The 23,943-nt window shown below is 47.4% G+C and overlaps 2 protein-coding genes across 28 annotated transcripts in view; one reads left to right on the top strand and one right to left on the bottom strand.

Annotated features, from left to right (window-relative positions):
• The window catches only part of CACNA1D (calcium voltage-gated channel subunit alpha1 D), a 320,640-nt gene extending 317,050 nt beyond the window's left edge, over positions 1-3,590 (top strand). For all 24 annotated transcript variants that reach the window (XM_070238804.1, XM_070238798.1, XM_070238803.1 and 21 more), the window contains 2 exons: positions 638-958; positions 1,473-3,590. In XM_070238804.1, the coding sequence (XP_070094905.1) occupies positions 638-958; positions 1,473-1,766 (615 nt within the window). In that variant the 3' untranslated portion in view covers positions 1,767-3,590. The remainder of the gene's footprint in view (positions 1-637; positions 959-1,472) is intronic.
• Positions 3,591-4,637: 1,047 nt separating this feature from the next.
• Positions 4,638-23,943, bottom strand: part of CHDH (choline dehydrogenase) — a 32,827-nt gene continuing 13,521 nt past the window's right edge. For 2 of the 4 annotated variants that reach the window (XM_005600547.4, XM_070238807.1), the window contains 7 exons: positions 14,190-14,944; positions 13,094-13,245; positions 11,997-12,126; positions 10,867-11,001; positions 9,403-9,545; positions 8,826-8,928; positions 6,121-8,073 (listed from right to left, as the gene is read on the bottom strand). In XM_005600547.4, the coding sequence (XP_005600604.1) occupies positions 7,655-8,073; positions 8,826-8,928; positions 9,403-9,545; positions 10,867-11,001; positions 11,997-12,126; positions 13,094-13,245; positions 14,190-14,892 (1,785 nt within the window). In that variant the 5' untranslated portion in view covers positions 14,893-14,944 and the 3' untranslated portion in view covers positions 6,121-7,654. Of the gene's footprint in view, positions 6,092-6,120; positions 8,074-8,825; positions 8,929-9,402; positions 9,546-10,866; positions 11,002-11,996; positions 12,127-13,093; positions 13,246-14,189; positions 14,945-15,443; positions 15,569-23,943 lie in introns of those variants that run through there. The other 2 variants (XM_070238809.1, XM_070238808.1) reach the window with 2 other exon arrangements.

The raw sequence follows: 23,943 nt of genomic DNA, 5'->3' as shown, positions 1-23,943 counted from the left end.
GAGAGAACCCGCTGTGTTCCCTGCCAGGGCCGGGGATCACTAGTTTGCCCTGAAAGTACTTTCGTGTTTAAATCCAGATTGAACTGGGTATGTGTTCATACAACGCAGCTTGTACGTCTTCCCTGACTCTGCATCATTCCAAAGCAATTTCACAAATCAGCAACTGTTTCCTATTTGGGAACAGTGATAGGAAATGCATTATGGATTTGGGGAAAAAGAAAATACAGTCTGCTAGAAAGCCAACTTGTTGTTTGGTTTTCCCTGCCCCCCACAAAGCCCCAGTACATAGTTGTATATCCTAGTTGTACGTCATTCTAGTTCTTGTATGTGGGACGCTGCCTCAGCATGGCTTGATGAGTGGTGTGCAGGTCCGCACCCAGGATCTGAACAGGCGAACCCTGGGCCTCCAAAGTGGAGCATGTGAACCCAACCACTCGGCCATGGGGCCGGCCCTGAAAGCCAAATTTTCAATGCCAGTTCATTTAATTTACCCATTGTGCTCGCGTCCTTTTAAAGTCCTTATCCAAGGCTGCCCCTGTAGAACAGGGCGTCATACTTGGTCCATCTTCAGGCAGCCTGAGGCCTGGACCTCTGAGGACCTCTGGTCTCCCACTCCCCACTTCCCCTTTCTCCTCAGATCATGGCAGTTGCAGGCCTAGATTCAAGTAAGGCCCAGAAGTACTCGCCAAGCCACTCAACCCGGTCGTGGGCCACCCCTCCAGCGACCCCTCCGTACCGGGACTGGACACCATGCTACACTCCCCTGATCCAGGTTGAGCGGCCGGAAGCCCTGGACCAGGTCAACGGTAGCCTGCCGTCCCTGCACCGCAGCTCATGGTACACGGATGAGCCTGGCATCTCCTATCGGACTTTCACACCAGCCAGCCTAACTGTCCCCAGCAGCTTCCGCAACAAAAACAGCGACAAGCAGAGGAGTGCAGACAGCTTGGTGGAGGCAGTGAGTATGGCTCACTGAGTATGCCACGGGAGGGCAGGCGCCAGGCACAGCAGAGGGGGAACCATGGAGAACCACATGCAGGAGGAGCAGGTGGTGGTTCTGCAGGTGGGAGGGCTCTGCAGCCAGGAGGCGACACTTAGTATCTGGACACCGCCCACTTGTTAGAAGCAAGGATGGTACTTAAAGCTTGAGTATAAAACACGGCCGAGTCTCATGAATCAGCTGTGCCTAAGATTACGGGTGCTGTTCCTGCAAATATTACGAGTTTATACTAAAATATTTTTCCCCAGTGGGTTTCACTCTTGTTGGGCCATGTGTACTTTTTGAGCTCTATGGCACTTTCAAAGCCAAAGCGATTTACTTTTACATTTAGTTATCATGTATGAGGTCTAGCAGACCTGACTGGCTGAGTCCCAAAAGCACAAGGTGCGGTTATGTTTGAGGACGTTTTTCTGTCGTTTTTTCCCCCTACGGCTTATCACGCATTCATGCCACGACCTTCGTTGCTGTACAGGTCCTGATATCTGAAGGCTTAGGACGGTATGCAAGGGACCCAAAGTTCGTGTCGGCGACAAAACACGAGATCGCCGATGCCTGTGACCTAACCATCGATGAGATGGAGAGTGCAGCCAGCAACCTGCTTAATGGGAACATGCATCCCCGGGCCAACGGGGACGTTGGCCCCGGCTCGCACCGGCAGGACTTTGAACTCCAGGACTTTGGGCCAGGCTACAGCGACGAAGAGCCAGACCCCGGGAGAGATGAGGAGGACCTGGCAGATGAAATGATATGCATCACTACCCTGTAGCCCCCAGGGAGGGGCAGACTGGCTCTGGCCTCAGGTGGGGCGCCGGAGGGCCAGGGAAAAAGTGCCTCGTAGTTAGGAAAGTTTAGGCACTAGTGTGGAGTCCATATTCAATTAGACTTTTGTACAAGTGATGTCATGCCTCAAGGAAGCCATAAACCTGGTAGGGAACAGCCGTGCACATGTGCTCAGCCCCAGCTGCGGGAAACAGCAGGTCCAGCCCTCTCGGAGAGGACCAGTGAGGAGGTCGGACAAGCCCCGCCCGCTGGTCCAGAGCGCACCCCAGGGCGCTCACCCACACCCACCTGCCCGCAGGCACGGTGGGGAAGGTTAAAGGTGAGGACGATCACCAGACCTGTGTCATTACCTCAGCCATCGGTCTAGCATATCAGACATTCAATGGGCCCAGCATATCCATTTTTACACCCTTTCCCCCCAAATATACTGCTTCCTGGTTCCTGTTTAGCTGTTCTGAAATACAGTGTGAGAGTCAGGAGGTACCTACCAGCCGTCATCCTGAAAGGGAGCAGGAGCTTTCTGTTATGTGGCGCCAGTTTACACGAGAGCATCACTCCCACGGTCAGCCTCTGACCGTCAGGCTAAGGGCAACTGTAAACTGGAATAATAATGCACTCGCAACCAGGTAAACCTAGATACGCTAGTTTGTTTAAAAATTATAGATTTACTGTACATGACTTGTAATATACTATAATTTGTATTTGTAAAGAGATGGTCTATATTTTGTAATTATTGTACCGTATTTGAACTGCAGCAATATCCATGGGTCCTAACAATTGTAGTTCCCCACTGAAATCTAGAAATTATTAGTATTTTTACTCGGGCTATCCAGAAGTAGAAGAAATAGAGCCAATTCTCATTTATTCAGTGAAAATCTTTTGGGGGTACAATTTTAAGTTCTAAAGAACTTGACACTACAGAGATTTTCTAAAATATTTTGAGTCGCTATAAACCTATCTTTACACAAGGTATACCAGATGACCATTTGCAGTCTTGTCTTTGGGCGTGAGTTCTACGATTTGATATCGTACCTTTTGATCCACCATGGGTTACAACCGTCTTTTGTTTTCCTCTGCTAACCCTCTGATAAGTTCATAACAGAGTGGGTCAAGCTGGTTGCTCTGACCCTGTGGCATTCAAAGTTGTGGTTTTCTTAGCTGCCCCCACAGTACATTTTTGCATTTCTGGTGCAGAAATCATTGCACAGATGAACGAAGTCCCTGTGTTCTTGTCCCCCGGGGACTGGTGACGCTGCTTAAGAAATAAGGAATGCTGGGGAAGGGGGGACAGAGGAAGCAACGTGAAGATCTGCAGGGTTAGAATGTCGGGGTCTGGACAAGTCAAATTGCTGCCTTTTTACAAAACATTGCTGTACTGTGTGTTCTCTCTGAGGGCTTTTATATGCAATTGAACGAGGGCTGAAGTTTTCGTTAGAATGCACTCACACGCGATTGTACTTCCCGATGGAAACCCACTTTGGGATCATTAGACTCGTCGAGGCTTCCTTTTCTGTTCACAGAATTATGCCGACTTTATCAAGGTACCTTGGCAGGGATTCCCTGCAGTCAAAAAGACAGGTAGCAATTTGGGGTTCAAAATTTTTAAATATTACATAGACAACCTGTTAATGTTTGTTTTGGGGCTTTGGTTTTTTTTGTAAATAATAACACTTTGTTATCAAGACCTTACCAACCTCTTCTTAAGACATTCTTACTCCAGATCCAGGCAAAAACACTTCAAGGTTTGTAAATGACTCTTTCCTGACATAAATTCTTTTTTATTAAAATGCAAAATGTTCTTCAGAATAAAGCTGTGTAATAATTTTATTGTATTTGGGAGCTCTCCTTGCAAAGAGCTGGTGTTTGCCAGTGAGAGCTTCAGAGGGGCAGGCACTGTGAGGGCAGTTCTGTAATTTCTGTGATTCTCTAGATTTGTTCTTACCCGCCTGGCTCCTTCAGTGCCCGTGGTAACTTAATGCCAGCTGCAGAGAGCACTCTTTCTCCTAAAGGGCTAACCCACTCTCACCTCATCTCAGACTGTGTGTCTCCATTGGGTGTGGGTCTTACTGCGTGGCTTCACACCGTCAGTCCAAGGTCACCCGACCAGGACTGAAGTTTCTGGTATGGGCCATGATCTTTGCCAGTCAGTGCCTAAAAGCTGGCATTTTTACAGGCTGCACTACTCCGCATATCTGTCTGCTTTAAGCCTGGTTCAGCCTCTCATCTAACATTAAATTTTTCTTTGTAAGAAAAATTTGCAGTTGTAGAGCATGGTTTTTTTCTTTGTTTTAGGGAAGTTTTAAGATTAAATGTCTTTCCTTTTTGGTTCCCATCCCACCTCCCTAAAAAAAGTCATTTTGTTGTGTCCCCAGGAACAGAGCGTATAGTGTCATTAATCTTGTGTTTCTCATCATATCACAAAATGGAAATGGGAGCTCTGATTTAACTATCAGTGAGCAAGAACCTCATTAATAACCATCTCTGTGATTGATTTCCATCCAGACAGCTCGGCCAGGCAGCGCTTCCCAGCTCTATTCCAAGATGTTTCAGAATCGGCCCCAGGCCAGGAAGGGTGGGTTGTGAAGACCCTGGAAGCTTCTCAGTGCACAGTGTGGGCTTTACATGCTTGACAAATCCTCTTTACTGCTGACCCTGCACTTGTGAAAGAAACCAGGGCAGTTTAGTTTATTGCATGTTGTTTGTTTTTTATGGTCTAAAGTAACAAGGATCTTGTTGTGGTGGGTGTTGGATTTGTTCTACGAGTTGGTTACCGAGAGAGCGAGCTATTGTCGCACAGAGAGCCCCAGCTCCTTTTTTAGCCTTCTGGACTCAAAAACAAGCTTCAGCTACGCTTTCCTTTGTTGAAAATGTTTTTATTTCTCTAAAATGATGTTCCTTCTCTACTGGGGACTTGGGAGAGCAGGCGAGAATGAGGAGCAGGCCTGGGGCCCTTGCTTCCAACATGGGAACAACGGTGAGAGAATGGTCCTGAGGACGCCCTGTGGGGACGGCGGAGGAGAGGAGATGGGAGACTGCCTGGGCCTCAAGACAGGGCCAGGGGAGAGGGTGCCTTTTCCTGAATCTTAATAGAGATCCAACATTAGGTTGGTCAGCGGAAATAGGAAACGACCTTTGGGCGGAGGAGTATGGTTTGTCTGGAGAGGAGAATCTGAACTTATGGAAACAGTAATTCCTGAAGCCTGCGCTGGAAGCAGAAAGGCAGTCTGTAAAGGCGCTGGGGCTCCTGCTCCTGGGACCCAGCGCTTCCCGGTCACGCTCAGGCAGGCTGCTCCCATACCTGCATGTTTGCCCCTTATCCTACCAGGGAGAACCTGGCGCAGCAGCTTAACCGCAGGCTTCTTCAAAGGGGTCGGTGCTCCTCAGAGCCCGTTCATTAGGCACATACACGGCGTTCTGTTAGGCTTTTTTGACCATTTTTTTGAAAAATATGTTCTTCTGTTTTTTAGGTATTGCAGGCTTTTTGCTAAGGGGCTTAAATGACAGTCTGCCTGATTCTTTGAGAGGCCGAGTGCTGGCCTGGTCTCTGTGTTTCTCACGGGCCGCATAACCGTGGCTCATGCTCCCTAACTTGAGTCGGCACTTGGCTCCCCTCTCTGGCCCTCCTTCTGAGCTCAGGGATCCCTCATGACAGTGGAACTTTCAGACAGCCCCTTGTTACGGCATGGGCCGCCACTCCACTATGACGGGACAGCCACCGCACTCAGCCGTCAGGGCTGAACCGCTTCATAGCAGAATAGTCTGTCCTGGGTCTGAACCCCAAAAGCAGTTTTCCACTCTGCCTTCTGTGGGTCCTGGATCTGGAACACACTCAGCCTTCTCTTTTGAAACGTATTTATTTCACCGTATGGTTATATCATCCTATGGAACAAGGCCCCGTAAGCAAGAGTGGGAGACGGGCCTGGAGGTAATGGAGCTGAACAGGGACAGGCTCCTCTTTCCACGTGTCATTTTGCTCATCTTACATTACAGCCACAGTAGCAAATCAGTCATTGCCTCAGAGGCTGAAAACACCACAGAACGCAGTGATGGCAGCACTGAATGGCCATATAGCTGCCATCCCGTGCCAGAGAAGGTCAGCACAGACGGTCGCCTGGGAACCCCCTCCACACCTAACTTGTTCCTTCTCAGCCCTCAGAGCAGTGGGGCTGGCACCTGCACTCCTCCGCCCCTGCAGGTGGCTCCAAGACCCAGAGGATGATGGCTGTGCACCCTGCCGTGAGGCAGGTGGGGAACCTCTCTAGGAGAGAGAAATCTCTTGGCAGATTTAGAATTTTCTTTCTTGACCCTCCCCTGGAACAGAAAATAAAGACAGACACAGGTAAGATCAAACAAGAGCTGTTTGTTGTTTAAAATTTTTAAAGGAAGGAGAGATGTGATCGTTTTCTTCTTTCCACCTTTTTGAAAGGTCTTTCTCAGAAACATGAGTTGCGGCTGTTGGACCTCCAAGCCACCTCAATCCACTCTAATCCTGGGTGAAGCTGGCCCTCATTCTGGGCCCAGCACACAGGTTTCCATGTAGCAATTCTTGGCTTCCCTGCCATAGATGCCATAGAAGCTTTGGATGGCTTCGGAAAAAAATCAATCCAAAATGCATTTAACTTTCATTAGCTTGACAGAACAGTCTGGATGAGGCGTCTCAGTTCAAAAATAAGTTTACTGGGATTATACTATTGAATTATAAGAAGTTTAAAAATCAAGAGCTGTTTTAAATGCTACTTGTAACTGCTTTCCACCCCCAAAAACTCAAATCGTTTGCCAATTTATTTTTCTTTCACTCAGTTTCATTTTTACAGGATCAGGGTGCGTAGTTTTACTCGACTGCTTTCTCTGTCAGTCTCAGCTCCATCCTGCTCTGTTCCCACAGACGTCTAAAGAATGAGAATTAGCCAGCCTTGTCCGCTGTGGAGTCATTTCCCCATCTGAGAGGAGAGCATCCTCTTGGCTGGCCGCTTCAGCGTGGAGCTGTGGTCTGGTAGGTAGGGTTTGTTCTGGGTTTCTAGGTTTCCTGGTAACAGGAAAATCTTCCGGAATGCTAAATCAGGGAACCTACGATAGTAAAGAAAGAGCCCCTCCAGACTCTTATCTCCTTGAACAAGGTCCAGACGTCCTCTCATTGGGCTGATCGTGTTTAATAAGAACCAGAGCATTGGCGAGGAGGCCCCCCCAAGGCCCTCAGAGGGACACAACTGAGCACCAGTTCCTGCCTCCCTCTGGGAGTGAAATCAGGAAGCAGAAGAGAAAGGAGAAGGCTGTGTTTCTTCCAGTGGGCCGCTTTCCCCTCTGAACGGGAGTGCTGGAGGCTATGCACGTGTCCCCGGTGAGCTCTAATGACTGCAACTCTGGGCCTTAGCTACAGCTTGCAGCCTGAGAGGAGGATGCCCCCCTTGGAGAACCCAAGCAGGACTGACTAGCTCCAAGCCTCAGTGCACAGCACCTGCTCTCTGAGGGGCTGCAGAGGGAGGCCTGGGAGAGACCACCTTCCTCCAGTCTAACAAGGACCGAAGAAGGCAGCAGGACCCTGGGTTGGAGAGCACCATGAACACAAGACGAGTACATGGCAGGAGTTAACCATCATCCTCCTCCGCCAGCCTCCCCTCCCCTTTGCTGTCCTTGCAGGAGGCAGGGAAGAGGGGCCCCAACCAGAATACTGGCCTTTCCCAAAAGGCCCATAGGGAAATGTTGTAAAAAGGAACCCGATTCACTGACCAGTAGTACTGGTCTCATTTCTTAACAAATGATCCAATTCACAGACATTAAATCCTAACATTCTAGATAGTTTCAGGAAAGACCATTGGAGCAAGGGCTATGCTGGCCCTCTTAGCCTGTTGGGGGGCTTCTCAGGCAGTGACTCCCTCAACGCTGGGTGGCCAGGGTCCTGGGCTTGTAGATGGGGACATCCTTATCCCAGAGTGCAGGCTGCCCCTTAATGATGTCGGCCGCTTTCTCTGCGATCATGATGGTGGGGGCATTCAGGTTGCCGCTGACCACACTGGGCATGATGGAGGCATCGACAACCCTGAGGTTTTCCACCCCAAGCACCCTGGTCTGCGGATCCACCACAGCGGTGGGATCGGAGGGCTGGCCCATCTTACATGTGCACGAAGGGTGGTAGGCACTGTCCGCTTTTGCCCGCACAAAGGCATCTATCTCTTTATCTGACTGGATGTGGCTTCCTGGCTGGAGCTCTTTCCCCCGGAATGGTTCCAGGGCTTTCTGTGCAAAAATTTCTCTGGTCAGCTTCACACACCGACGGAAGTCCTCAATATCGGTTTCTGTCAAGGAAAAGAAACAGGTGCAACTCCTCTCCTTATCATGCTCGCCTTGCTGGAAGATTCTCGGAATGGAGAGGCTCAATAAGCTGGCCCAGGGGACACAGTTTAGGGACATGGAGGTGTGAGCCACCAGGTGGCTTATCACCTACCCAAAGGCAGTTAACAGTGTAACCAAGCAGAGTTGCATGAAGCCCAAACAGGCAACATCCTAGACGGACACAGCCTGCCCCAGAGGACCCAGGTTTAAGTCAGCCTCTGAATTTTCTTATCTGTAAACTAGGGATGAGAATACATGCCCTGCATCTGCCACATTGTGGCTGTGAGCGCCCAGCAAGTCACTGCTGGGCAAAACCTGCGCGATTAGCACGCTCACCTCTGCTGCACACAAAGAGGCAGGCCCCAGAATGTGATTCGCTTTTAGAGAATGCTCACTGTGACAGCAGGAAAAATGCTCCACGAACGCTGTGTACACAGCCACATCCTGCACCTCCTGGTAGACTGTTCTGAAAATCTCTCCTACTGTGTAAAAGGACGTCTCAGGGCTACTTCAAGTGACCCAGGGCACCACATAGCAGCATGTGCAATTTTCCAGCTAGAATGATGGGGTGGAGGGGGCCAGAGGGTGCCTGTGTCTCAGAAAATGTGGTCAGGGGTAACACTCAGGGACAAACATGAACCCCATAAAGGCATTCATTCAACAGGTGGCCCAGCAGGCCCAGGCCTGGGGGAGACAACAGTGGCTGGAGAATTACCTGTTGACAGGTAGTTGGGCTGGATCACAGGATGGTCCTGGGGGTTGGCACTTCTCAGTTTGAGCCAGCCCACACTCGTGCCCCGCATGGTCCCCACGTGCACCTAGAAGAACCCAGAGGAAGCATCAGTCCCCACAACTCTGGAGGTTAGAGAGGCCCGGGTTTCCTGAGAGGGAGGACTCTACACCTGACGTCAGTTAAGAGCAGCTCCATTTCAGTATTTGCATCTTACCCCGCACCCTTCCACAAAAACCCCCTCAGTGAATCACTCCTGCCTCCTGGCTTTATATCCGATTGTCCAAAACTTTCAGAGGCTGGCAATCCCCGGGCAGAGCTGGCCTCATCTGTCCGTTTCTGGTGCTCAGGACCTAGAGCACCTGCCCTGAGCTGGGAGCAGGTCTCACCTTTCCATGCACCACGCAGTCTGCCACACTCTGCCCTGGCTCCCCTGTTCCTCTCCCTACTCAGACACCCTGGGCAGTTGGCAGGCAGGGCACAGGCTTCTGGGCGCCCTCCCTGAGGGCCCTGCTACCGCCGGAAAATGCAGCCTGCTGAGAAGATGAGACTGTCTGCTCACCTGGTAAGCCTCCTGCTGGGTGGGGACCCGCCCGTGGTCGATCACTTGGGATGGCAGGAAGTGGAACTGGATGTCCGGGTGGGGGACTCCAGGCTGGCTCCGGATGAACCCACCTGTTTCCAGGTGGGCCGTGGCTCCATCCCCTGAGGGTCAGAAGAGGGTGAGGCAGAAGAGCAAGTCAAGGTGTGGCAGGTGGGCTGGCCTCCTCTCTGCTGGGTAGCTCCTCCTCCTCTTCCTGGTCTCTATTCTGAGGCCTGGACCCAAGTCCTCGACTCTGTCCTCTTTCCCCCAGGTGGGCTCACCCAGCGCCACGGCTTTCAATATCAGCCACATGCCAAGGGTCTTCAGCTTTGCCCTCTCCCCCGACTCCACCGCTGCCAACATGTGACTGATGTCCCATGGGTATCCCGGCCCACACCCAGCCCAGCCTCCACCCCTAACTGTTCCTTTCACACAAGGCTGAAGGCAGAAACTCCGGCTGTCTCTGCCACCTCCCTCTTCCTCATCGCCCACCATGCGGCCCAGAAAGTCTCACTGGCTTCAGCTCCAAAATCTACTTGAATCCATCTTCTTGGCCTTACCATCCCTACCGGAGTCCAAGCCCAGATTACCTCTTATCTGTTGGCTCCAGGGGCCTCCTTGCTGGTGCCCTGGCCTACCTCTGTGCCTCTCGCAGCCCACTGTTCACACACAGCCAGCCCTCATGATCCAGCTCAGGCCCTCTTCCATCCAACCTCCCACCACTGTGTCGTCCTCAATATGCTGCAGTCTCCCCGGCCCAGCAGATTAGTTCTTCAGACACACCAGGGTCTGCACATATCCTTCCTGCCTCTCAGGTCCTCTAGTTGAATGAGCATCCTCACCTTTCTTTCACTGTGCTTAAAACTTGGCATGTTTACTTGGTTTCTTTCCATTGTCCCCACTAGAGTGAAAACTCTCCCAGGGAACCTGCCTTATTGGCATTTCCCACCATCTAGCACAGCACACAGTAGGTGTGCGAGAAATATACGCTGAGTCAATGAGCAGGATTTCAAAGCACCATTTCCTAGCCAAACTCTGTACTCTGAGACTCAGCTGGAGAACAAATGGAAAATGCTGAGAAATGGATGCTGAATCTGCAGTCTAGTACCAAGTGCCTTTTCTCCTGTCTCCTTGGACCCCAGACGGTGTCTAGCACAAGGCCATCCCTGTCCATCTCTAAGGAAGAGCAGCACCTAGCCCCTGAGGAGTCTCAGCACGGGTAGGCCCTGTGCTGTTGCGTCTGGTCTTCACACCAGCCCGTTAGGCAGGAACTGTGCATCCCACTTTTGCAGAGGAGAAACAGAGGCTCAAAGAGCTGAGGCAAATGACATAGCTCAGCTTTGAATCAGCATCCTGGGGCCAGAGCCCTTGCTTGGCACCTCAGGAAAGAGGCTGTGCTGCCCACAGACCATCTCTACCAAGGTCATGGAGGAGCATGCCCACCTGTGAACTTCCAGAGCCACTCCAGCCCAATCTGGGCCTTTCTCCAGGGCTTCTGTGCCGAGTGGAGGGTGATAGGGCGGGTGCACGCCTGCTGGATATATATCTCCAGGTGGTCTTGCAGGTTCTGGCCGACTCCTGAAATGGGTGGGAGTGGTTAGGAAAAAGTGGCTACCAAGGGGAGCTTAGCTGGCCTCTCAACATCGCCCTGGTTTTGAAAACTTCTCTCGCATCCACTTATCTGCCAGCCCAGCTCCTGATCATTCTCGAGGTCTCAGCTTAAAGGTCAACTCCCAGGGACACCATTCCCACACTCCCCACCAAGTCCAGCCCTCTTAGATGCCGCCAAAGACATCTGCCCTTGTTACCCACTCCAGGGCAACACTTGTAACCACCCTTCATGGGGGCAGGGCCCACGCCTGCAGCAGGTACCGCTCGGGGAGCTGTTGCTGAATGGCTCATGGCCAGATGGACTGCCAGCCCCACCTCACCCCTGGCCTGGGGAAGGAGGGAAGCAGGCCTGTCGTGCTGTGCAACCCTGTGTGAGGTCATGGGGACGATGAGCAGGTCACTGCCACAGACCAGCACTTTCACAGACCTTATGATGAAGGATCAATGCAATAAGGCCCAGGCCTCTGTGAGCTTGGGTTATAAGAGAGGACAAGAGGGACAGGGCCCGGCCCTGAAGGGCATCAAAGACAGTTTATAAAATAAATTTTAGGCGTGGGAGAATTGTCTTAACATGAAAAGCATGCTCTGGAGCACTGAGTTGGCATCTTTAATGTCAGGGCAGCTGGTGAGTTCTGAGGGTGGAAAACAAAGGCCTGGCCCCCTCTCTCCATAGGGCTGCCCTGGTGACTTGCCCGAGCCTGGCCCAGCGGACTCTACAGGCAGATGCTCCCTGCTAAAAGGGTCTTGCCTCTCAGTGAGATAGGGTGGCTGGGGCAGAGAGGGGTCCCCAGGAGGCAGGATTGTCCAGTGAGGCATCCGGGACCTTCAGGCTCATGGGAAGAATGTGACAGTTCCAAGAAGCACTGACTCCTGTCCCCTCCCCACTCCATGCTAATAAAATATAATAAAACACTTTATTTAGCAGAGACACCCCCTGGGGAGCAGTGGAGAAGGGAGCTCACCAGGAAGGTGGCACACCACCGGGATGCCCAGTTTCTTGAGGTCATCTGCGTTGCCGACGCCCGAGAGCATGAGCAGCTGTGGCGAGTTGATGGCGCCTCCACTCAGAATCACCTCTTTGCTGGCGTAAGCCTGGAAGAGGCAGCGGACCATGCAGGTCACACTTCCTTTCCCGGAGAGCCAGACAGAACCCTGAGAAGTGGCCTTGACATGACATACCCGAGTGGCAGGAAGGGATCCTGCTCACAGGCCCAAGAGTGAGGAAGGGGATGCTCAGGGTGCTGCTATGTGAAAGCAACCCACACGTGCAGCTACAGTTTGCAGTCATTAATAAAGTGTGGTTCAGGGACCAGCCCCATGGCCGAGTGGTTAAGTTTGGTGCGCTACACTTGGGCGGCCTGGGTTTGGTTCCTGGGCATGGACCTATACCACTCGACAGTGGCCATGCTGTGGCAGCATCCCACATACAAAAATAGAAGACTAGCACAGATGTTACCTCAGGGCGAATCTTCCTCAGCAAAAAAAATAAAGTGTGGTCTATACTCTCATTCTGCAACAGCCAGATGGTAACGGTGGTCTTAAAAAGAGGACTGTAGAGCTTAAATGAGATAAAGGAAAGCAGGCACTCAAAGAGAGGTTTAAATAAAGCGAGCAGTGAGCCAGATGTTCACTTGGGATGCAGAAAAATGCTGATACACCATTAAGTGGAAAACAGCACAGTGCAGAAATATGGAGTATGATCTTGTTTGTGGTTTTTAAAGCCTTAGCATAAACCCATCAATTTCTGCAAAGGTGTGGAAGGTACTGGGGGCTGCTCTGAGGAGGGGAGGGGCAGACAAGGCTCACAGTGGGCACTCACCCACACCGGGGCACCAGGGGCTCTGCAGGTGGCTGGACTAGGGCATCCCCCACCTCCACAGGCCACCGCCTCCAGCAAGGCCCTGGAAATAGTCTCTCAGGCCATTGCCACCAGCTGTTCACACCTCATCACAATGCTATGGGGACAAGAGCATGATTCCTGCCCACACCGAGCACCACCAGCCTCGCTGTCCACCTCCTTTCTGCCGTGAGCTGCCCAGCCCGGCAGATATTTGCTCACCCTGTGGCTCTGGCCGTTCTTGACGTACTCCACGCCCACTGCACGGGTGCCTTCAAACAGCACCCTGCTCACGAGCGTCCGGGCCTCGGCTATGAGGTTGGGGCGGCTCAGCACTGGGTGCAGGTACGCGCAGGCCGTGCTCCAGCGCTTGCCTGTAGGACAGAGCAAGGGGGTCAGGCCCAGCCCCTGCCCATTCCCCGGGCACCCACCTGTACAGGGGGAAGTGGGAAGGTGCTGGAGCAAGAGGGAATTTGTCCTTCCCCTGACCATGCAAGCTCTGCCTTCAAAGTAAGGCTGAGCCCAAAAGACCCTGCCTAACTGGGGCCAGCCAGGCGGCACAGCAGTTCAGTTCACGTGTTCCGCTTGGGAAGCCCAGAGTTTACCGGTTTGGATCCCAGGTGCGGACGTGGCAGTGCTTGCCAAGCCATGCTGTGGCAGGCGTCCCACATATAAAGTAGACCAAGATGGGCATGGATGTTAGCTCATGGCCAGTCTTCCTCAGCAAAATGAGGAGGATTAGGAGTAGATGTAGCTCAGGGCTAATCTTCCTCAAGGAAAAAAAATAAGACCTTGCCCAACTGAAACCCACATCTACCCAGGGTCGTTGGATACAGGTGGAAAAACATCCTTCACTCTCCACAGGATGACAGAGAGGCCAGGAGCTGCAGACAAAAGGGTGAGAACCCTGTGGAGGCAAGCAGGAGGCTTTGGTCGACCCTGCCCTTGCCTCTGTCCTGCTGTGGGCAAGGCCATTCTCTGCTCTGTGCCTCAGTTCCCCCATCTGGAAGTCTCTAGAGGACTTTGGGCTGTTTGGTCAGAGAGCTGAACCTCCATTATCCACACCAGCAGCGGCCAGAGGCCCAGGGAATGCCCAAGGTGTTGCCATCTCCTAGTCACTTCTCATTGGCTTTGGCTTGTATTCCGTGGCCTATAGCGGGTGCCTTATATCACATCCCCTCCATCTCGCACAAGCCCAGTTTCTCCACATTTACTGGCCATGATGAGGGCAGGAAGGATGGGGCTGTGACAGAGAGTAGTTTTCTTTTGTTAAAAAAAGGAGGACCAGGGCGATGGGGCATGGGCACATTATTGCTACCTTCATGGATGGTCATGTCCATCCAGCCGAAGCCTTCTTGCTGGAAGCCGTTCATGTCCTCGGTGAGGGGGTAGCCGGCCTGCTGTGCTGCCTCCAGGAACGCCTGGTGCAGCGGGTGGTTGGTCTTGCCCCGGGACACACGCAGCGGGCCCTCACCACCGCGGTACCTGCTGGCACCCAGCTCGTGGCCCTGTGCCTTGCGGAAGTAGGGCAGACAATGCGCGTAGTCCCAGCCTGCGGCGCCTTCTCGGTGCCAACGCTCATAGTCCTCGGCGTGCCCGCGGATGTAGACCATGGCATTGAGGGATGAAGAGCCACCCCAGACCCGACCGCGCGGCCAGTACAGCACCCGGCCATCCAGGCCCGGCTGCGGCTCCGTGTGGTAGTACCAGTTGTACCTGTCATCGCACAGGTTGGCCACTAGGGCAGCGGGCATGTGGATCTTCCACAAGAGCCGCTTGCTCCCTGCATACGTGTCCTTGGGCCCAGCCTCTAGCAGCAGCACACGCTTGTCAGTGTCTTCCGTGAGCCTCCTGGCCAGCACACAGCCTGCGGAGCCTGCACCCACCACCACATGGCTGTACTCGTTCCCACTCCTGGAGCCTGCACTGGCCAGAGCACGGATGCCCAGGGGCCACTGCTGCCCCAGGGCTCCCCATGGGCCCAGGCACTGTCGCCTCCAGCCTCGCAGGACACACCACATGCTTCCAGCCCAGATCCTTTTACACGGAGGGGAATGTGCTGATTCACTTTTCCTAAAACAGGAAAAGAGGCTTTAAAAATTTTAACTCAACGTGCACATGCAGAATCAGACCAAAGCTGGGGCAGCCACACCGGTACAGCAAAGGTCCCCTGTAGGCTCACCAAGTGTCTGCCCAGGGTTGGGTGGGGCAGGGCATGTCCCTGCCCTGGGGAACTAGGAGGAGGAGCAGAGATAGAAATGAATATCAGTACTGCAAGATCTGAGCCAGGACTGACACGCACAGGAGAGGGGCCCCTCCCAAACTTGGGAAGTCCCCAGAAAGGCTTCTCTGTGACATGTGTGCGTGAACCTGGAGGCTGGCAGGAGTCTCTCTGCTGGAAAGCAGGGGATGTAAGGGCTTTCTAGGCTGGCACTCATTCCTCATCCATTCGAGACAGCTGCTGAGCCCCCACCACATGCCAGGCACCACTTAATCTCCAGCAATGCACAGAGAACGAGACAACTGCCCTCAAAACTGACGGCCGGGGGCCAGAGAGACAGACAAGACTTACAGCGGCAGAGGCTCGAGGCTGCAGAGCTCAAAGCATTTGACCTGAGGGCCATGGGGTGCAGTAGAGGGCTTTGCGGCAGGGGCTGGAGCCAGAGCTACAATCTTCAAAGATCACTCTGTAGAGGGCTGGAGTTTTAACAAAGAAATGCCAAGAGCTTTTGGAGGGTCCTTTCCTAACAATGTTCAAATCATTCCCAACATGCTCAGTGCACAGAAGTAGAAAGGAATCAGGATATCCCATCGAGACCTCCACTGACACAAGAATATCTGAGAAAGCCCAGCCATGAGGCTTAGGCACACAAGGCCCACCCAAGACTGAGGCTGCATCAAGAGGCCTGAGAAACCTCAAGAAAACCCTGATAAATCTCCCCACCCCCTCCATGAGTCTGCACCAAGTAACAACAGCAGCCTATCACTGGAGGCAGGCTAAGAGGTAAGAGGACAGAGAAAGATTCTCACCCCCATCCACTCCCCATTCACGCAGGCACAGGAGAAAGGGGCAGCCAGGCCCTCCTGAAGGCCTAGTCTGAAGCAGGAACACTGAGAAGAACCTTCTAGTGCTCCAGGCCCCATATTAGCACAAGGCAGCAGCAGCCCACCACTCAACTCCCCTAAACTGACTCAACACTCCACACTAATGATTTGATAGAATAAAAGGCATGCCCTTTTCTAGGCATAAATACTATTTACCTCAGTCTCTACTATGCTGTTACACACGGGGTCAACAAAAAATTAAGAAACACAAAAAAGCAAGAAAAATAAATGACTCATCAAGAGATAAAGTAGTTAACAAAACCAGACCAAGGCATGACCCATCCAGATGTTAGAACTATCAAACAAAGATTTTTAAATAACCAAGTTTAACATTTTTAAAAGATTTAGTTGAAAATGTGGACAACATGTTGAACAGATAGGCAATTTCAGCAAAAAGTTGGAAACTATAAAAAAAGGACAAACAGAAATGCTAAAAATAAAACATCAGAGATGAATAATTTGTTTGGATACAGCAGAGAAAAGAATAAGTGAAACTGAAAATTAGATTAATAGAAATTATCCAAATGGAAATATAAAGAGGAGAAAGAGTGACAGATAGAAGGAGAGAGAGAGAATAGAACAACTGAGAGCTACGGCATGATATCAAATTGTCTAAAGTACAGATAATTGGAGTCCAGAAGGAGAGGGATAAAAGGAAAAAAGGAGAGGAGCAGAGAAAAGGGGCAGAGCGAGAGGTGGGGGGAGGAGAAGAACAGAGAGAGTGCAGGGGAGAAAAGATATTTGAAGAGATAATTCTTGAGACTTTTCCAAAATTAATACAAGACAAAACATCACAGATTCAAGAAGTTCAGAGCATACCAAGAAGGATTAATACAAAGGGAAACACATCTAGGTACATCACAGTCCAACTGATGACATCTCAAGAGAAAATCATCAAGGCAGCCAGCCAACAAAAGAAACATTATGTACAGAATAAATATGAGTGACAGCAAACTTCTCATCAGAAAACGTGCAATCCAGAACATAACGGAGTGACAACTTTAAAGTACTGAAAGGAGAAACAAACAAACAAAAAATAGTAAATTTAGAACTGTCTATACCCAGTGAATATATTTTTCAAATATGAAGGAGAAATAAAGGCATCTTCAGAGAAAAAAAAGCTGACAGAATTTATTGCCAATGGACCTGCACTGCAAGATATGTTAAAGAAAGATCTTCAGGCAAAAAGAATATGATATCAGATGGGAAATTCAATCCATACAAAGAAATGAAGAGCAATGGAAATGGTAAAAATTGTGGTTGTATTAGTATCTTACAGCTGCCGTAACAAATTACCATAAACCTGGTGGCTTAAAACAACACAAATTTATTCTCTTGTTCAGTTCTTGTTCAGTTCTGGAGGCCAGAAATCTGAAATCAGTTTCACTAGGCTAGCCAAGGTGTTGGCAAAGCTGGTGCCTTCTAGAAGCTCCCTAGGAGAGAATCCATTTCCTTGTCTTTTCTAGATTCTGGGGGCCACCTGCATTCCTTGGCTGGTAACCCTTTCCTTGCTATACTCCAACTTCTTGCTTCTGTTATCACACCTCCTACTTCCACAGTAGTATCTCATTCTTTTAAGGACGCTTGTGATTACATCATTGGGACCACCTGGATAATCCAGGATAATCTCTCCATCTCAAGATTCTTACCTGCAAAGTCCCTGCCATATAAGGTAACATTATTCACAGACTGTAGGGTTAGGACATGGATATCACGGGTTGGGGGTCACTTTTAAACCTACCAGAATGGTTAAGTACACTTTCTTCCCTTATTTTTTTTAAAAATTATTTTATTGAGGTCATATTGGTTTATAACAATGTGTAATTTCAGGTGCACATTATTATTTACCAGTTTCTGTATAGACTGCACTTTGCTCACCCCCAATAGTCTTTTTAGCCATCACCATACATATGTGCCCCTTCGCCCCTTTTGTCCTCCCCTGAGCCCCCTTCCCCTCTGGTAACCACTAATCTGTTCTTCTTATCCATGTGTTAGTTTATTTTCCACATATGAGTGAAATCATATGGTATTTGTCTTTCTCTGTCTGGCTTATTTCACTTAAAATAGTACCCTCAAGGTCCATCCGTGTTGTTGTGAATGGGACAATTTTGTCTTTTTTTATGGCTAAGTAGTATTCCATTGTGTGTGTGTGTGTGTGTGTATATATATATATATATATATATATATATACACACCACATCTTCTTTATCCAATCATCAGTTGATGGGCACTCAGGTTGCTTCCACTTCTTGGCTATTGTGAATAATGCTGCAGTAAACACAGCAGTGCATAAGTCTGTTTGAATAGTTGATTTCAAGTTCTTTGGATAAATCCCCAGTAGTAGGACAGCTGGGTCATGTGGTATTTCTATTGCTAATTTTTTGAGAAATCTCCATATTGTTTTCCATAGTGGTTGCACCAGTTTGCATTCCCACCAGCAGTATATGAGGGTTCCCTTTTCTCCACATCCTCTCCAACATTTGCTATTTTTTGTCTTGTTAATTATAGCCATTCTGACGGATGTGAGGTGACATCTCATTGTAGTTTTGATTTGCATTTCCCTAATAGTTAGAGATGTTGAACATCTTCTCATGTGCCTGTTGGCCATCGGTATATTTTCTTTGGAAAAATGTCTGTTCATATCCTCTGTCCACTTTTTGATCAAGTTCTGTGATGTTTTGTTGTTGGGTTGTATGAATTCTTTATATATTTTAGAAATTAACCCTTGTTGGATACAAGATTTGCAAATATTTTCCCCCAGTTGGTGGATTGTCTTTTCATTTTGTTCATGGTTTCATTTGCCTTGCAGAAGCTTTTTAGTTGGATGTAGTCCCATTTGTTTATTTTTTGTTTCTTTCCCTTGCCTGAATAGACAAGGTCTTCAAAAAGATACTTCTAAGACTGATGTCAAAGAGTGTACTGCTTATATTTTCTTCTAGGGGTTTTATGATGTCATGTCTTACACTCAAGTCTTTAATCCATTTTGAGTTCATTTTTATGTACGGTGTAAGATAATGGTCTACTTTCATTCTTTTGCATGTGGCCATATAGTTTTCCCAACACCATTTATTGAAGAGAATTTCCTTTCTCCATTGTATGTTCTTGGCTCCTTTGATTAAGACTAGCTGTCCATAGATATGTGGTTTTATTTCCGGGCTTTCAATTCTGTTCCATTGATCTGTGTGTCTGTTTTTCTGTCAGTACCATGCTGTTTTGATTACTATAGCTTTGTACTATATTTTGAAGTCAGGGATTTTGATGTCTCCAGCTTTGTTCTCTGTTCTCAGAATTGCTTTAGATATTCAGGGTCTTGTGATGCCCCATATGAATTTCAGGATTCTTTGTTTTATTTCCGTGAACAATGTCATTGGGATTCTGAGTTGGATTGTATTAAATCTGTAGATTGCTTTAGGTATTATGGATATTTTAACTCTGTTTATTTTTCCAGTCCACATGCATGGAATATCATTCCATTTCTTTATGTTATCATCAATTTCTTTCAATAATGTCTTATAGTTTTCATTGTATAGGTCTTTCACCTTCTTGGCTAAATTTACTCCTAGATATTTTATTCTTTTTTTTTTTTTTTTTTTTGAGGAAGATTAGCCCTGAGCTAACATCTGCTGCCAATCCTCTTCTTTTTTGCTGAAGAAGACTGGCCCTAAGCTAACATCTGTGCCCATGTTTCTCTAGTTTATATGTGGGACACCTGCCACAGCATGGCTTGACAAGCGGTGCATTGGTCCACACCCAGGATCCAAACCGGCAAACCCCAGGCTGCCAAAAAGGAATGTGCAAACTTAACTGCTGTGCCACTGGGCTGGCCCCAATATTATATTCTTTTGGTTGTGATTGTAATTGGGATTGTATTCTTGAGTTCTCTTTCTTAGTTTGTTATTGGAGTATAGAAATGCAACTGATTTTGTAAGTTGATTTTGTACCCCACAACTTTGATGCAGTTGTTGATTATTTTTTTTTTTTAAAGGAATATACTTTTTTTTTTTTTTAAAGATTTTTATTATTATTTCCTTTTTCTCCCCAAAGCCCCCCGGTACATAGTTGTATATTCTTCGTTGTGGGTCCTTCTAGTTGTGGCATGTGGGACGCTGCCTCAGCGTGGTCTGATGAGCAGTGCCATGTCCGCACCCAGGATTCGAACCAACGAAACACTGGGCCGCCTGCAGCGGAGCGCGCGAACTTAACCACTCGGCCACGGGGCCAGCCCCCAGTTGTTGATTATTACTAATAGTTTTCTGATGGATTCTTTAGAGTTTTCTGTATATAGAATCAAGTCATCTGCCATCAGCGAGAGTTTCACTTCTTCCTTGCCAATTTTGATACCTTTTGTTTCTTTTTCCTGTCTAATTCCTCTGGCCCAAACCTCCAGTACTATGTTGAATAAGAGTGGCGAGAGTGGGCACCCTTGTTTTATTCTTGTTCTCAGAGGGCTGGCTTTCAGCTTTTCACCATTGAGTACGATGTTAGCTGTGAGTTTGTCATATATGGCCTTTATTTATTGAGCTACTTTCCTTCTGTACCTATTTTATTGAGAGTTTTTAAAATCACAAATGGTGTTGGATCTTGTCAAATGCTTTCTCTGCATCTACTGAGATGATCAAGTGATTTTTATTCCACATTTTGTTAATGTGGTGTATCACATTAATTGTTTTGGGGATGTTGAACCATCCTTGCAGCCCTGGTATAATCCCACTTAATCATGGTGTATGATCCTTTTAATGTATTATTATATTTGATTTGCTAATAACTGTTGAGGATTTTTGCATGCATGTTCATCAGTGGTATTCACCTATAATTTTTCTGTTCTCTGTTGTCTTTGTCTGGTTTTGGTATCAGGGTAATGTAGGCCTCATAGAATGAGTTAGGAAGTGTCCTGTCTTCTTCAATTTTTCGGAATAGTTTGAGATGGATAGGTATTAAGTCTTCTTTGAATGTTTGGTAGAATTCTCCAGAGAAGCCATCTGGTCCTGGACTTTTGTTTTGTGGGAGGTTTTTGATTACTCTTTCAATCTCTTTCCTTGTGATTGGTTGATTCAGATTCTCTATTTCTTCTTGATTCAGTTTTGGGAGGTTGTATGAGTCTGAGAATTTATCCATTTCTTCGGGTTATGCAATTTGTTGGCATATAGTTTTTGATAGTATTCTCTTATAATCCTTTGTATTTCTGTAATATCTGTTGTAATTTCTCCTCTTTCATTTTTAATTTTATTTGAAGCTTCTGTCTTTTCTCTTTTTTTTTAGTGAGCCTGGCTAAGGGTTTGTGAATTTTATCTTCTCAAAGAACCAGCTCTTAGTTTCAGTGATCATTTCTACTGGATTTTTAGTCTCTATTTCACTTATTTCTGCTCTAATTTTTATTATTTCCCTCTTACTGCTGACTTTTGTCTTTGTTCTTCTTTTTCTGGTTCTTTTAGGTGTAGTTTGAGATTACTTATTTGAGATTTTTCTTGTTTGTTGCGGTAGGCCTTTTTGCTAAATTTTCCCTCTTAGAACTGCTTTTGCTGCATCCCACAAAAGTTGGTATGTTGTGTTTTCATTTTCATTTGTCTCCAGGTATTTCTGATTTCTCCATTGATCCAATGGTTGTTCAGTAGCATCTTGTTTACTCTCCACATATTTGTGGCTTTCCCAGCTTTTTTCTTGTAGTTGATTTCTAGTTTCAGAGCATTGTGTTCAAAAAAAATGCTTGATATGATTTCAGTCTTCTTAAATTTATTGAGGCTTGCCTTGTTTCCTGATGTATGGTTGAATGTGTATTCTGCTGTTTGGGGATGGAATATTTTACATATATATAAAATCCATCTAGTCTAGTGTTTCATTTAAGACCACTGGTTCCTTGTTGACTTTCTGTCTAGAGGACCTATCCATTGATGTAAGTGGGGTGCTGAGGTCCCGTACTATTATTGTGTTGCTGTCAATTTCTCCCTTTAGGTCTGTTAATAGTTGCTTTATATACTTTGGTGTTCTTGTTCTAGGTGCATATATATTCATAAGTGTTACATCCTCTGGGTGGAATGTCCCTTTTATCATTATATACTGTCCCTCTTTGTCGCTCACTGTCTTTTTTGTCTTGAAGCCTGCTTTGTCTGATATAAGTATGGCAACACCTGCTTTCTTTTGCTTGCCATATGCTTGAAGTATGATCTTCTATGCCTTTACTCTGAGCCTATGTTTGTCCTTAGAGCTGTGATGTGTTTTCTGGAGGCAGCATATTTTTGGGTCTTGTTTTTTAATCCATCCATCCACTCTGTGTCTTTTGATTGGAGAATTCAATCCATTTACATTTAGAGTGATTATTAATATATGAGGGCACACTGTCATTTTATCACTTGTTTTCTGGTTATTCTAAATTTTTATTGTTTCTTTTCCCTTGTATTTCTGGCTGCCATTTCAGTTTGGCAGTTTTCTGTGATGTTTTTCTCAGTTTTCTCTTTATTTATGATTTGTGGCTCTGCTCTGAGTTTTTGTTTAGTGGTTACCATGAGGTTTGCATAAAAGATCTCATAGATGAGATAGTTCATTTTCTGATAGCCTCTTATCTCCATTAGGCTAAGCAGGTTCCATCCCCTTTCTCTTCCGAGTTATTGTTGTCACAAATTATTCTTTTTTGTGTTGTAAGTTTATGACTAAATTTTAGTATTTATACTTATTTTTTATGCTTTCATTCCCTTTATCTTCTATGTTATAATTGTTTGCTAACCTATTCTGATAGAGAGCTGCTGCAATTTTCTGATTTTTATCTATTTATCTCTTTGCTCACAGCTTTGCAAACCTGTGCCTTTTTGTTTCAGGTAGGAAGGCCCCCTTCATCATTTCTTGTAAGGCAGGTCTAGTAGGAATGAACTCCCTCAGCTTTTGTTTATCTGGGAAAGCTTTTATTTCTCTGTCAAATCTGAAGAATAATTTCGCTGGATAGAGTATTCTTGGGTAGAAGTTTTTCTCTTTCAGTATTGTGAATATATCATTCCCTCCTCTCTTAGCCTGTAAGGTTGCTGCTGAGAAATCTGCTGAAAGCCTGACAGGGGTTCCTTTGTAGGTTATTTTCTTCTGCCTTGCTGTCTTTAATATTTTTTCTTTGTCATTGACTTTTGACAGTTTTAATATTATATGCCTTGGAGAAGGCATTACTTCTTTTTGCATTGATGTAATTAAGAGTTATATTGGCTTTATGTACTTATAAGTCCAGTTATTTCCAAGGTTTGGGAAGTTCTCAGCTATTATCTCTTTAATCAAGCTCTCTACTCCTTTCTCCCTCTGGAACACCTAAAATCCTTATGTTAGTTTTCCAATTGAGTCAGATTTTCTTGAAGAATTTCTTCATTTTTAAAAAATCTTAGTTCTCTCCCCTCCTCCACCTGAAACATTTCTATATTTCTATCTTCTAATTCACTAATTCTGTCTTCCATAAAGTCTGCTATATTTTTTATGGTTTCTCCATGATTTTAAATATCATTAATTGTGTTCTTCATATCCATAATTTCTCTGTAGATTTTTAAGGGCTTCAATCTCTTTGCTCAAGTATTACTTCTGTTCGTTAATTTTATTCATGAGCTCATTGAACTGTCTTTCTGTGTTTTCTTGTAACTCATTGAGTTTCTTTATGACAACTGTTTTGAATTCTCTGTCATTTAGATTGCAATTTTCTGTGACTTCAGGATTGGTTTCTGGAGACTTGTCATTTTCCTTCTGTTCTGCAGTGTTACTGTAGTTCTTCATGGTGTTTGATGAATTGGTCCTCTGCTGGCACCTTTGTGGTAGTATCAGGTCACAGATTCCACCTGCCACAACTGGGGTGTGGGGACAGCAGCTGTGTTTTCTGATCCTGCCCCATCTGCTGGTAGCTGTGCTGGTTAGGCCACTCTGTATTCACACATGCTGGTGGGAGCTGCTCAGTGGGCAGTGTTTGCATGGGTGGGGCCACCTCAGTAGATGAGTGCTCCCATGGGACA

This window comes from Equus caballus, chromosome 16 (genome assembly GCF_041296265.1).
Source record: "Equus caballus isolate H_3958 breed thoroughbred chromosome 16, TB-T2T, whole genome shotgun sequence".
Classification (NCBI taxonomy): Eukaryota; Metazoa; Chordata; class Mammalia; order Perissodactyla; family Equidae; genus Equus; species Equus caballus.
The sequence above is the reverse complement of the archived record's forward strand: the minus strand, read 5'-3'. Positions and strand labels throughout refer to the sequence as shown.